Source organism: Taudactylus pleione, unplaced genomic scaffold, assembly GCF_031769625.1.
Source record: "Taudactylus pleione unplaced genomic scaffold, aTauple2 ptg001161l, whole genome shotgun sequence".
NCBI lineage: Eukaryota > Metazoa > Chordata > Amphibia > Anura > Myobatrachidae > Taudactylus > Taudactylus pleione.
In genome coordinates this window covers 690,409-705,038 of record NW_028285562.1, presented here as the reverse complement: position 1 = coordinate 705,038, position 14,630 = coordinate 690,409, and the positions used below count along the sequence as shown (strand labels likewise).

The window sequence follows — 14,630 nt, the reverse complement described above, 5'->3', positions numbered from 1 at the left end:
TAGTGGAGCAACTGGATGGAACGGGCTAGTCATGTAAGAAGATGCAGAAGAATATCTTTGAGCTATAATAGTCTATAATAATCCTGATATTTTTCCTACTACGTTGGCTGGAAGGTTTCTTCATCTGCTCAACTAATTGTTGACCACAACAGCTGGCAGATTTTTCTTCAGGATTGTAATGATCCGTAAGGCATCTTGTATTTGAACGACCGCCCTGGTGTATTACAGTGACCGATTCTCCAGCATCCAACCTTCTCTACTTCTCTAGCTCCAAATGCACCGCAAGAAATTGGTTATTCTGGAAGGGATACAAAATTAGGCACCAACACCATGCTCATCATTTACAGACTGGGCCACAGTTGGGAGTATAAGTGCCGCCCATGTTGCCACCTCCTTGATGCTCCTTTTCCATGAGATGCCCACAATTTAGCAAAATGACTGGCACATTAGCTGAAAGCACTTGGGTTACCTTTTTGGCATTCACATGGGAGGCTAGGCTTCTACTTCTGGTGTTTTTACACCTACTGAATTCATCAAATGGACGCAAAGCTTCTTACTTGTCACCGATCCAGATTCAAGTGTGATCCCTAATGTTTACTGATCTACCCGCTACGGCACGAGAGACCTGTATAGAGTGCTGTATCCTATCCGGTACCATTATGGCCTTCTTCCTGTTGGGGAATGTTTCATGCATTGTGATCTCACAAAGTAATCTCTATTGAATGTCATGTTATATACATGCTCAAAATGATGATTTGTTTCAGAGTGTATGACTGTCTCTCCATTATACACTTTAATCTGAGCCTGTACACTTTTATACTGCCCTCCTCTTACTGCCCCCCCAACCTTCACTCCATCCTATTCCTCCCTATATCCTCCTCCCTCTCCCTTCCGACTATACTCCGATCCCCCCATCCTGATCATTTGCATTTTAGTTTCCCACAAATACTCTGCTCCGTCATTCTCTGAGCGACTTGTTACTAATTATAGGACGGTTGAGTGTCCATTTAAGTCCGTTATAATAGCTTTATTCAATTACTTACAGATGTTTCGTTTTATTGTGCTCAAAGTTGTTATATGCTTCTATACCGGATCACCCTACCTCTCGGGAATAGACCATGAATTGGAGATTTCTTCTGCAGCATGCCACTGTACCCACTCCTGGTCCTAACTTACTCGCAAAAAGGTGCATGCAAAATTGGCATACTGCATATATATTCCGAGTTGCATACACATGTGTGTGTGTAAGTGTAAATCATGATGGTATGCTATTACACATATCATGTTGTCACAGTCATAATCCTGTTACTGAAAGAAAACCTACTGGTATTAAGTGTAGGTAGTAATAATAATAATAACTGGTAGACTGTAGCTCTTTGTGGTTAGTGGTGATTCTGGCACGTGGTCTCCCTATTGGTCAGTACCGAGTGGATTTCCTGAGCTCTGACAGATCAGATGGAAGCCGTCTTGTATTGATTAGAAGCTGATAGGAAGCGTCACCTGTCGGTTGCTTTGCAAGGAGCACGTCATTGCCGCTCAATGTGTTGTGCTTTGTTCCCTATGCATTACCAATCTGGGGGAAGGAAGAGGAAGTGCTGTCTGTTTAGAGAACCTTTTTACAGTTAATTGTGAACCTAACTGGGTGTAATACAAAATGTTGACAGTAATTTGGCTGACATGGAAAGGTTAGACAGTCCAAAAGGTCAACATGGAAATGGTCGACATGTTTTTTTATTTTTCTAACCCTAATCTTCACCCTAACCATCCCTCCTTTTGTCTAACTCTGACCATCCCTCCTATTGCTTAACCCTAAACGTCCCTCCTATTGCCTAACCCTAACCATCCGTCCTATTGCCTAACCCTCCCTCCTTTTGTCTAATCCTGACCATCCCTCCTGGAGCCTAACCCTAAACGTCCCTCCTAGTGCCTACCCTAACCATCCCTCCTTTCGTCTAACCCTGACCATCCCTCCTATTGTCTAACCCTAACCATCCCTCCTATTGTCTAACCCTAACCATCCCTCCTATTGTCTAACCCTAACCATCCCTCCTATTGTCTAACCCTAACCATCCCTCCTATTGTCTAACCCTAACCATCCCTCCTATTGCCTAACCCTAACCATCCCTCCTATTGCCTAACCCTAACCATCCCTCCTATTGCCTAACCCTAACCATCCCTCCTATTGCCTAACCCTAAACGTCCCTCCTTTTCTTTTGTCTAACCCTGACCATCCCTCCTGGAGCCTAACCCTAAATGTCCCTCCTAGTGCCTACCCTAACCATCCCTCCTTTTGTCTAACCCTGACCATCCCTCCTGGTGCCTAACCCTAACCGTCCCTCCTATTGTCTAACCCTAACCATCCCTCCTATTGCCTAACCCTAACCATCCCTCCTATTGCCTAACCCTAACCATCCCTCCTATTGCCTAACCCTAACCATCCCTCCTATTGCCTAACCCTAACCATCCCTCCTATTGCCTAACCCTAACCATCCCTCCTATTGCCTAACCCTAACCATCCCTCCTATTGCCTAACCCTAAACGTCCCTCCTTTTCTTTTGTCTAACCCTGACCATCCCTCCTGGAGCCTAACCCTAAATGTCCCTCCTAGTGCCTACCCTAACCATCCCTCCTTTTGTCTAACCCTGACCATCTCTCCTGGTGCCTAACCCTAAATATCCCTCCTAGTGCCTAACCCTAAATATCCCTCCTAGTGCCTAACCCTAACCATCCCTCCTATTGTCTAACCCTAACCATCCCTCCTATTGCCTAACCCTAAATGTCCCTCCTGGTGCCTAACCCTAACCATCCCTCCTATTGCCTAACCCTAAACGTCCCTCCTGGTGCCTAACCCTAGCCCCCCGTTAAGTACCTAAGTACCTGTACCGAACCCTAATCCAAAAAAAATAAATTGTTTACCATTTCCATGTTGACCTTTTGTCATGTCGACCGTCTGGTGTTGACTTTTTCATTGTCGACCTTTGGTATGGAATCCTAAAAGTTGGAATGATGCTTATCCTGCAGTGTACCAAGTCCCTGACTCTACACAGTCGGCTAGACTACTTCTATAGATACCTGGCACCTACTTGCTGTGGACTATGCCATGCATAACTCTGACGCCCCCCACTCCAGTGCTCTGCCCCCAGTATGGTGGGAATCGAATGACGGGGAGACCCAGCATAACGGCAATTTAAGGAATCTTTTCCGTCACAACAAACCGGCTACATCTCCCACCAACTCTGATCCCCACTCTACCATTGCGCCACATAAACCATCGTCAGAAGTCACCCAATCCAGCATGAATGAAGAGAAAGCAAACATTTAAAGATCTTCCATCCATTGTCACCTCACTGGAAGGAACCCAGGCTGCATCCTCTTACCCTGTGTACAACAGCCAGAGGCACACTAGCATCTCATTTCATGGATGAAGTGGAAAAGGCCATGAGAAGATTAAAATGCTTATTTGTAAACAAGATTAACATACTAGATTCTCCGCGGCCCAGAAAATGAATCTGTCTTTCTGCAGTCATGTCGTCTTCCTACACTGTCCGAGGAACAAACATAACTGTCTGGATATAATGGTGTCTGGTGAACGGACTAGGTGATACGTGTGATTACTATCTCTCCTGACGTCTATGATTGAGCTGCCTGGGCCTTCATCTGAAAACTTTGCCCCATCTTGCATCCAAGTAATTCCACTCTTGCGTGTCTTTTCAGAAGGAGCTTTAATACCCCTCCTGTCTTAAATGCTCTGTGCCAACTTTTATAGACATTCCGAAACCCAATAAAGAGTCCACCACCTATTCCAGATATCGACCAATATCGCTGATTTATTAACAGCATTAAAATTCTAGCTCTCCTGGAGTATTGCAGTTAGAGAAGATGGTTTTTAACAGAACAAATCTTAAATATATATATTTGGAGTCTATCCTGCGCATTCAATGAACACAAAGAAATAAATCCCCTCCGAATTGGATTTTTATTTCTAACCTGATAATGTGCGCCGGAGTGTGACACCATTGCGTGGCGCCTATAGCGAGGCAGTGACCGTTGCTGGGTAAGGCTCTGTTTAATTTAGCTTGATGGCACCCATTGTTCAGGTTCCTGTGCGTGAGCTGTGCCTGACCTGTATTGTTGTGTCGCCCTCATTATAGCGGCCTGCAGACATCTATCTCCTACATTAGGCAGCAAGTGATGGGGGGCACAGAAGAGATGTGAAGTAGGGGAGAGTGTAGACACACCAAAAAAAACCTCCTATGTAATCCAGCAGAAATGACTGTCTCTAAAGCACTTTGTAAGTTAACCCTTTAGGCTGCGCAAGACAGACCCTGTATTATTATATATATTTGAGGAGCTGTAACTCCCCAGATGACCTCCTGAAATGCCTCTTCAGTCCCTTTAATAGGGTTTTAAAGAAAGGGAAATTCTCCTAAATGCCTCTGAGCATATATCTGTAGAAAAGGCCAGGTGGGATATATGGTAAATGAGGACGCCTGGAGTTCCTCGCTCCGAGGCGCAGCGGCTGGAAGAAGCAACGCTCAATGTATTTATAGAAAAGGAAGCGTGCCTGGACATAGCCATACACTGTAAGGAGAAGCTTATTATATCTCTTTCTTCATAAGACCACTGGAGAAGTATAGTAGGCAGTAATGGAGTTAGGGTGTTTTAGGGACACTGTCTCTGTGCATATAAACCCCATATTCCCCACACTGAGTGTCGTATGTGTGGTCACGTCATAAGCAGCCTCTCTGGCAGGTTTATGCAGTAATATCACTGTTTGTGCACTGGTGCTATGTGCATGTGAGTGTACATTACACCACACATGGCTGTTATTGGGCTGTTTCAGTAGTATGGTGATTACACCAGTATTCTTGTGCACCCTCTTGTGTAAAACCATGCACGATACTAGATAATCCATTCCCATTAATTGGTAAGTCATGGATGGTTTTGGTGCTGCACAAAATACACAAATTGTGTCTCAGTTCCTACGAATGTGTAAGACCCTCTTGTTTCTATTTCAGGACCGTGGCGGCCGAGGTTCGGAAGCAGGTCTCTCGGGAATATGGGGGGTCTCCGCAGCTTTCCAAGAAAAGAGGAGGGAGCCAGCAATCTGTGAGTTCCCCTGCCAGTCTGCCACTATATCTGCCACTATAGTCGCCAGTCTGCCACTATATCTCTCATCGCTACTTAGAAAACCTTATTTTTGTGTTTTGTCTTAGCTTTATTTTTCTAGTCATGATCTGTATCGACTGTTTGCATTTGTCTCTATCTCACTCTACCCACCTTATTACAGATCCCGCTGACAGACGTGGTAGAGCCTCTGGACTATGAAGGTTACCTTGTGAGCCACCTCCCAGATTCAGAGTGTGAAGCATTGAGGGATCTGTACGATTTCCCACCCGATGACATTGAGATCTTGTACGAGCCAAGAGAATGTCGCACTCTAGAACCGGCAGCACCAGAGGAGGGGTGAGTGGATGCTGGGTGACCACGGGAGGGGTGAGTGGATGCTGGGTGACCACGGGAGGGGTGAGTGGATGCTGGGTGACCACGGGAGGGGTGAGTGGATGCTGGGTGACCACGGGAGGGGTGAGTGGATGCTAGGTGACCACGGGAGGGGTGAGTGGATGCTGGGTGACCACGGGAGGGGTGAGTGGATGCTGGGTGACCACGGGAGGGGTGAGTGGATGCTGGGTGACCACGGGAGGGGGAGTGGATGCTGGGTGACCACGGGAGGGGTGAGTGGATGCTGGGTGACCACGGGAGGGGTGAGTGGATGCTGGGTGACCACGGGAGGGGTGAGTGGATGCTGGGTGACCACGGGAGAGGTGAGTGGATGCGGAGTGACCACGGGAGGGGTGAGTGGATGCGGAGTGACCACAGGAGGGGGTGAGTGGATGCTGGGTAACCATGGGAGGGGTGAGTGGGAGCTGGGTGACAATAGTTATAGTATTCTTTTTACACATCGCTGGATGAAGTGAAGATGTCTGGCTTGAGTATCGGTTTTGGGTTGGCTGTAAATATATTTCCCCGACTGTAATTGTAATGAAGCATTTCTCTTTAGTGCATTTCCAGAACTTTAAGTACTTTTGGTTACCTCCCCCCCCCCCCCCTTCCTTGCTCTTATCTCTTGTAGAAAGCTGGATGTCCGTGTCCGTGATGCTTTAAAGGTTTATACTCACGACTGGGTGATAGTGCAGCGGAGGTAAGTGTGACCCATTTTATGTCTTGCAGAACTTGAACACATTATATACTACCATGAATATAACGGGGGAAGGAACCACTGAGCGTAAGAAACTGTATTATGCAGAGGATTCACCAGGAAAGAAGAATGAAACAGACCTGTGCTGCAGAGCTCACACTCTAATGCAGAGGTTCCCAAACAGTCGTCAAGGCACCCTGACAGTGCAGGTTTTAAGGATATCCATGCTTGACCACTGGTGACTTAATTAGTTCCATAGTCAATTTGATTTAACCACCTGTGCTCAACCATGGATATCTCTAAAACCTGAACTGTTGGAATGTGTTTGGGAACCTCTCCTCTAATGTAACTAGGTCTGATACAAGTGAGGGAGGGGAAATATCCGTTGTATACTAGTTTGTAAACCATACAGGTAGGTCCCTTTATTGCAGAGTATTCACATGCAGGAAGGGGGAAGAGGAAGCATTAGAACAAAGAGACTCCTTCCTGTTATATTGTATACTAAGGACCATTTGGAACAGTGGGTTCTGCTCTGCAGAGCTTACAATCAAACACCAACACCTGATGGAACTCCGGTAACATTTATATAGTGACCTCTTTCTCCAATCAGGTCACAGAAACTGAGCACTGCGTACACTCCCATTACCGCGGAGCGGCAGAGACAGCGCCAGAGGACTCTGAGCCGGCAGCTGTATGAACTGGATGAAGCTGGAGAGGAGAGGGGAGCCTCGGAGGAGCAGGTGATTGTACTTCCATTGTGATACAGCACAGAGTTGGCAGAACATGCTTGTATTTGTAGTCCCACTGCTAGCTAGTTGAAAAGGGTAAGGTATATATATAGTCGAAGAAGCTTGCATCAGTGAGGGACATTTATGAAAATGTGTTCAAAGGAAAAAATATAGTGTAGCTCCTTACAGCCAATCAGATTCCAGCTGTGTTTCTAGTGCTGTTTAGAAACTGAATGCACGCCTCCGATTGGTTGTTGGTATATTTAGTGCATTTCATTATACCAAAATGTATTTATTGATCACCCTCCTGTGTCTATCACAAGTCTGGTCCTACATTACAGTGTAATGTGTATCAAATTGTATTATATATAGGGAGATGTAATTTAGCGCCAGGGAGGTCACTTGTATGAAACATTGCTCATTGGTGCGCGCACCGCAAACATGCGCTATTCCCTGTACTATAATGCCGTCCTGAGAGCGGGTGACTGGAATTTTGTATTTGTGGTTTGTTATGGTAAAACCTGACCAGGACACAAGGTACTGTATGTGCTAAGTTTGGCCGAATATCGCTGGTTAATTCCAGTATTTGTTTATTAACATTCATATAGCACCAGCATATTACGGTTGTGCTTTATAATTTGTAACACAGTAATTACAGAAGATTGGGTTATAACAGACAGACAGAGAGGTAAGAGGGTCCTGCTCTCAAGTTTGCAGTTTATAGGGAAATAGGAACTTGATACAGAAGGCTAAGTGCTACATATACAAGGTGCTTAGTGGCTGTAACATCCAGTCATATAACCATGTTTGATGCAAGTTTGCCTGGAAACAGAGGGTTGTTTGAGTATGGAAAGAACACATGTAAATTTTATTTGAACTGTGTAAAGGTAATTAGAGTAGCTTCTAATATATAAATCATGGTATCGGCGACTAGACTGAGTAAAGTTTTGCCTCCGTTGATCTGCATGTTCCATGTTGGCAAACCAGCGCCCGAGTTTGAGTGCTTACATTTGCTGGATAATTCACACAGGTTCTCTGGGGGTTTCTCTAGGACGAGTAATAGATGTTAATGAGAAGAGGTCTGGTGGCACCCTCTACTGGTTAATTTAGGTATTGACCCAATTGCATGCCTGGTACCATTCTCACCCGACGTAGTGTGTGCATCTGTTGGAGGCATAGAATACAACCTGGTATTATTTGCAGCCGACACCTTCTAGACTTTGTCTAATGCAGTTATCTCTATCCAGCTTAAATCACTGTCCAAATTCAGATTTGTTTTTGGTTTAAGAGTCCACAGCTTGTAATCTGTAACAATGTCAGTACGCGGGTGGGTGATCTGTATGTTACCTGACTGCCACATTTCAATAGATGCAAAAAATATTTTGGGATAAGGCCTGCAGCTCCTTACATTCTCTATGTTCCATACGTTTTACTGGCTCCTTCCAAACCCTACTGAAACAGCAGAAGGATTAGAAGAAGTAACATGACCAGGCTGATGACCCTTCCATGACTTCTGAATTTCTTTGTGCTATCCCTGTTTGAGTCCCATTGCAAGATGCTGCTCAGCTGCAGAAGCACAGATCTAATGTCATTTGGTCCGGAGAATGATATTCAGTCTCCACAGATGTTGGGTATATTTTGGTAACATTCGTAATGACTCAACATGTTTTGTCATGTCAACGTTGACCGCGTCAACACTGATGAAATGTCGACATGATTAGAATATCGACAAAATGTTCCTGGTGATCCAATGGTGACTGCTCCAGCAGTGTCATCCGGGTCCGGTGGTCAGCTGACCTGCGGTGGTTTGGCGGTGAGTAATGCTAACTTGTAATCCTACTCTTTCCTTAGTGCCTAACCTCCCCTCCTGCAGCAAGACCTCCCCTCCTGCAGCCTGACCCTAACCCATCCCTCCTGCAGCTTAACGCCTAACCCCCCCCTCCTTTCAGCCTGACCCCCCCTCCTTTCAGCCTGACCCCCCCCTCCTGCAGCTTGACCCCTCCCCTCCTGCATCTTGACCCCCCTCCTCCTGCAGCTTGACCCCCCCCCTCCTGCAGCTTGACCCCCCCCCCCTCCTGCAGCTTGACCCCCCCCCCCCTCCTGCAGCTTGACCCCCCCCCTCCTGTAGCTTGACCCCCCCCCCTCCTGTAGCTTGACCCCCCCCCTCCTGCAGCTTGACCCCCCCCCCTCCTGCAGCTTGACCCCCCCCCCTCCTGCAGCTTGACCCCCCCCCCCTCCTGCAGCTTGACCCCCCCCTCCTGCAGCTTGCCCCCCCCCCTCCTGCAGCTTGACCCCCCCCTCCTGCAGCTTGACCCCCCCCCCTCCTGCAGCTTGACCCCCCCCTCCTGCAGCTTGACCCCCCCCTCCTGCAGCTTGACCCCCCCTCTCCTGCAGCTTGACCCCCCCCCTCCTGCAGCTTGACCCCCCCCCCTCCTGCAGCTTGACCCCCCCCCTGCAGCCAGACCCCCCCCCCCTCCTGCAGTCTGACCCACCCCTTCTCCTGCAGTCTGACCCACCCATCTCTCCTGCAGTTTAACCCATCTCTCCTGCAGTCTGACCACCTCTCACCTCCCCTTACCCCTCCCCTCCTGCATTCTGACCTCTCCCATCCCCTCCTACAGTCTGACCTTCTCTCCCCTCCCCTCCCCTCCTGCAGCCTGACCTCCCTTCCTGAAGCCTAACCCTTCCCTCCCTTCCTGAAGCCTAACCCTTCCCTCCCTTCCTGAAGCCTAACCCTTCCCTCCCTTCCTGCAGCCTAACCCTTCCCTCCCTTCCTGCAGCCTAACTCTAACCCTCCTCTCCTGCAGCCTAACTCTAACCCTCCCATCCTGCAGTTGGGTGTAGTAGGTATTACCGCTGGCCGCATGGCTGTTCAAAACCCGACAGCGGCAGCCCGGCAAGGATGAAGTTCCCGATTGTCCCTAAGGTAAGTATCGCTAACCTAATTTTACCCCCTAACCCTCCCTTAGGGGTGTCTAACCTCCCCCCTCTAAGTGCCTAAACCTAACCCCCCCCTTCCCCGCCGCCTAAACCTAACCCTTCCTGGGGGGTGCCTAGCCCTAAATTCCCCCGGGAGCCCTAAACCTAACCCTACCCCCCCCACCCCCGGTGGCTGTCCGTGCTCGGCTTTCCTTCGTTCAGTATGCCGGGCGTCGGTCTTACGGCGTATGGTTAATGACAGGCGCCAAATTTTCAACGCATGTCATTAGTGCCACGCCGGGATTGGAGAGTCTGGAATCCGGCGGTCGGCATTTAGACCGTCGGCTTCCGGCCTACATCCCCTGCAGCCTAACCCTAACGGTTGGCATTCTGAGAATGTCATCATTTCAGATGTCAGAATTGTGAACATGTCGACATGGAAAATGTCACCAACGGTCAACCTGATGACTGCATCCCCTCCATAGCTGGTGTATTAGCCTGATGCTGTTCTGTCGCTACTATGGGGCAGCATTCTGACTCTCCAATGCTGTATAATTGTGCCAGGTAGATACCGAGAATACAGCGATTGCTCCACTCGTCTCTGACTTACTGCTTTGGGCTCTGCAAGACCAGAGAGCTAGAGACTTACTTGATAAATCACTGATTACATTTTAGAGCTTTAGTTTAATAAACTCATTCTTCAGGAGTCGGGCTCCCTGTCTGGAGTGTCTCAGGCCTCCTACCTCACATGGAGAAGGGGAGGTCTGAGGCATCACTGATTTTCTACATGGAGGAAATATTCTCTCTCAAATTGCGGATACCAGAGACTGGGCTGTTTAATGGTCTGAATGACTCTATAACCAATGTCCACTGCTGGGAAAGCCATATTTGTTGAGATTTGAGTGTACAAGCAGAAGTGACCGGGGGAGAAAGGACTTTAGGTCGGCTCTCTATAACCTATTCTGTCATGAAAGCCGGCGTGTTTGCATAGCCACGGTGGCCTGCTGACCATGCTGGCCTGAACATGTGCTCGAAGATCAGCAATTGGAAAAATCGCTAAATCATCCATTGAAGTAATAAACAAAGAACCTGGGGACAACATCGCAGCCATCAGCCTGGTTTAATGCCAGATTTTAAGGAACTGATGATAAATACTGTAGGGACTGTAGAACCTCGGCACACCAGAGATTGCATCTGAGACACTATTTAATTTTGTTTTGTGTGCCCAGTAATCTTCTGACCCAAGACGAGACATTTTGTTGGTTGGTTGTTTTTTTAATTTGACTTCTAAAGCTTTAGGATGGTCAGTGCTCATATCTTTGCTCGCCAAAGTCTTAACAACTACGATATGACTGCAACGGCCACATCCCATCAGATTGTAGTGTGTGTATGGCAAGTTTGTGTGCAAGCTACAGTGAATTGTCTTCTATAGGACTTACCTGCTATTTATAATCTAGACTACCTACCATGCCCGGTAATGTCACTTTACTATGCTTTCCTTGCTGGGGTTCATCCAATGTTTCTACTTGTGTGCTCACTGCCCGCTATCTGTAATGCCTTCATCTACATTGTGTCTTGATCCACTGGCACCCTGAGGCCTCCCCCTAGTTATTTAATGGGCCTAAGCTACTCTGACATATCTTATTCCGGCTTCATCTTACTCCTCTAAATAAAGGGCTTCTCGCCCCCGATGCCTCACTTGGGTTCCAGATGAAAGGTTGACAGTAAAAGGTCGGCAAGCAAAAGGTTGACACCAGATGGTCGACTGTCAATAGATCGACTGGTACAAGAGGTCGACACACAAAATGTTGATGGGTTTAGGTTGACATGTACAAATTGTCGACACATTTTTTTTTTTTTTTCTTCGGGTTAGGCACTTACCGGAGGGTTAGGTACTAGATGGGACGGCTAGGGTTAGGCACCAAGTGGAGGGTTAAGGTTATGGTGAAGGTTAGGGTTAGAAAAAACAAACACACATGTCGACCTTTTGTGACTGTCGGCCTACATCCATGTCGACCTTTTGTGTCAAACTTTTATTTCTACTTCAGGGTCCATAGGGGGTCCACAGGGTTGACCTTGGGGATATAGCTGGATCAGGATCCATGGGCACCACACAGTTAAGCTTTTAGCTCCCAGGATGCACTTGGGTCCTCCTCTATATCCCGCCCCCGAGCCACAGGCACCTCAGTGTAAGCTGGTGCCCGGCCGGAGTCGGTCACTGCGCAGGGGGGCTGCAGGAGCAGCCCCCAGAAGCTTTTTATTTTCTAATAGATTTTATTTATTTTAGTTTCTCTTTTTACTACAGACGGCAGCGAAGGGCTGTCTGTACAGACGCCCACGCTGCCGCTCTGATCCCCGACTGGCGCCGCGACGCCAGTACTGATCTGGGGATCGCGGCGGGAGGACAGAGTCCGTACTAGCCGGACTCTGTCTACCTCCCAGGACTGCTGCCGGAGTCGCCGGGGATTCAGGTAAGCCGCGCGTCGCTGGCTAGCGGCGGCGCGCGGAATACCTTAAATGCAGTCCTTTAGCCTCCGGTCCTGGGGACAGACCGGAGGCTGCTGGCAGTGGCGGCGGGCCTCCCCATAACCCGTGGGACCACTAGACCACCAGGGATAACCGGCAAGCGGGAAGCGAGCATCCCTGGGGTTAATGGCCAGCCAGGGGAGGAAGCCTTCCCTGTTCAGCGGCTCCTCCCCTCAGCTCAGCGCGCTTTTCAGCCTGCATGTCTAGCGTCCCTGAGCTGCAGTTCACTCGGCCACTCCTCCTCTGAGGTCTCTGGCGGCCATTTTTTTCTACATGTGGCAGCGCAGATCCCTCAGGGAGCACGCGGACCGGTCCCCCTGTGTACCTCTCCCCTGTTAGGACGGCGTACACAGCACTATAGCCCTCCCAGACACTGAATCTGGGCGGTTGAGTGTAGTGTAAAGGTGCAGTGAGTATATCTTCCTGCATGGTATGTGACTTTTGCTAGTGCTGCTGTCTGTATTTTTCTCTTATTACTGTCACAGGAGCCACCATGGGCTATGTTTTCACAGGTGCTGGTGTCTCTGGCGGACCGCCTTGCGGCTCCGTCTGCTGTCCCTACGAGGACTCTGTCCCAGCCTACCATTTCCCATTACCAGTGTACCCCGCAATTATTGCAGAGTTCCTCTGGGTCACAGACTGTGGACCCTTATTCAGGATTGCCTATCTATTTTCAGGCCACTCCTGCTACACAACAGTCTGTGGTGCCTTTCCAGACCAATGTGGCAGCTCCTCCACCATGGGTGGACGTGCTCTCCAGTTCAGTCCAGAGTCTGGCAGCTGCATCTTCGACTTTTCAGTCGATGCTGCACAATGACAGGGCTGCAGGGGCGTCTAAGCGTGCACATAAGTTGCATGCGGCGCAGATTTCGGACACTGAGGGGTCCTCAGATGAGGGTGATGTCCAGGACGACTCCGATTCGTACACCTCGGCTCAGGAGTTGGAATCTCGGTCGTCTATTAATGTACGAGCTCTGGTTAGGGCGGTGCGTGCCATTCTCCTAATAGAGGATGAGGCACCTGATCCTAAGTAGAAATTCCCTAGTTTTTAAAAAAACAAAACAAAAAAAAAACTAAGGTGACTTCGGCGGTATTCCCCCTATCTGATCAATTAACGGATCATATGGCGGTGGCTTGGCAGACACCCAGTAAGAGATTTGTGCCTCAAAAGAGGTTGGCTTCCAATTATCCATTCCCGGAGGCGCATTGTAGGAAGTGGGTAGCTCCACCGGCGGTGGATTCCCATGTCACACGCCTTATTAAGAGTGCTACGCTGCCAATACCGTCAGTTTCCTCGTTAAAGGATCCCACGGACAGAAAGGTTGAGGCTTGCCTTAAGTCTATTTATTCCCTCTCGGGAGCAATTGCTCGCCCGTCCATGGCCATTTCCTGGGTGGCTAAGGCCATTGAGGGTTGGGCCAATGCCTTAGGGGACACTTTTCCTGAGGATACTCAGGAAGTCCAGAGGGCATTACTAGGACAGATGAGTGATGCGGCTTCTTATATTGGAGAAGCTTCCTTGGACGCTAGTCTGCTAACCTCTAGGGTGTCGGCTGCGGCTGTGCATGCCCGCCGCTCCTTATGGCTGAGGTCCTGGAGAGCAGACGCTGATTCAAACAAGGGCCTGGAGGCCTTACCTTTTAATGGGGAATTACTTTTTGGTCCAGACTTGGATAGGATCGTGGATAGACTGGCTAGGTCCAAGAAACAAGCTTAGAGTGCCAGGCGTCCCTCTTCCAAACAGGAAGATAAGCCTTCCGCCTGATGGGACGGGCCTCCCTCTGGGGGATCCCAGAGGGGAGGCCGACTTCTTCATTTCGCCCAGAGCTGGTTCAATACCACCACCGATGCCTGGGTGCGAGAAGTGGTCTCCCAGGGGTACGCCCTGTCTTTTCGGCGCAGACCGCCTCACTAGTTTTTCTGCACGAGTCCTTCTCAGGACATAGCCAAGGCTATGCTGATCAGGGAAGCTATAGACTCCTTGCTGACTGCAGGGGTCATTGTACCTGTTCCACAATCTCAGCATGGGATGGGGTACTATTCTGCTGTTTCTGGTACAGAAACCCAATGGCTCCCATCGACCCGTTCTAAATTTAAAGTCTCTGAACAGGTTTCTCAGGATTCCCAGGTTCAGAATAGAAACCTTGTGTTCCATAATTCTGGCTATGGAACCAGGGGATTACATGGTCTCCCTGGATATCCAGGACGCTTACCTCCATGTGCCGATAGCAACGTCACATCAGAGGTGTCTGCGGTTC

The 14,630-nt window shown here is 48.9% G+C and overlaps 1 protein-coding gene across 12 annotated transcripts in view; it reads left to right on the top strand.

Moving 5' to 3' along the window:
* DOCK6 (dedicator of cytokinesis 6) overlaps positions 1-14,630 on the top strand; it is a 112,766-nt gene that overhangs the window by 13,188 nt on the left and 84,948 nt on the right. For all 12 annotated transcript variants that reach the window (XM_088462213.1, XM_088462209.1, XM_088462216.1 and 9 more), the window contains exons 2-5: positions 5,019-5,109; positions 5,291-5,466; positions 6,134-6,202; positions 6,810-6,939. In XM_088462213.1, coding sequence (XP_088318339.1) covers positions 5,019-5,109; positions 5,291-5,466; positions 6,134-6,202; positions 6,810-6,939 — 466 coding nt within the window. The remainder of the gene's footprint in view (positions 1-5,018; positions 5,110-5,290; positions 5,467-6,133; positions 6,203-6,809; positions 6,940-14,630) is intronic.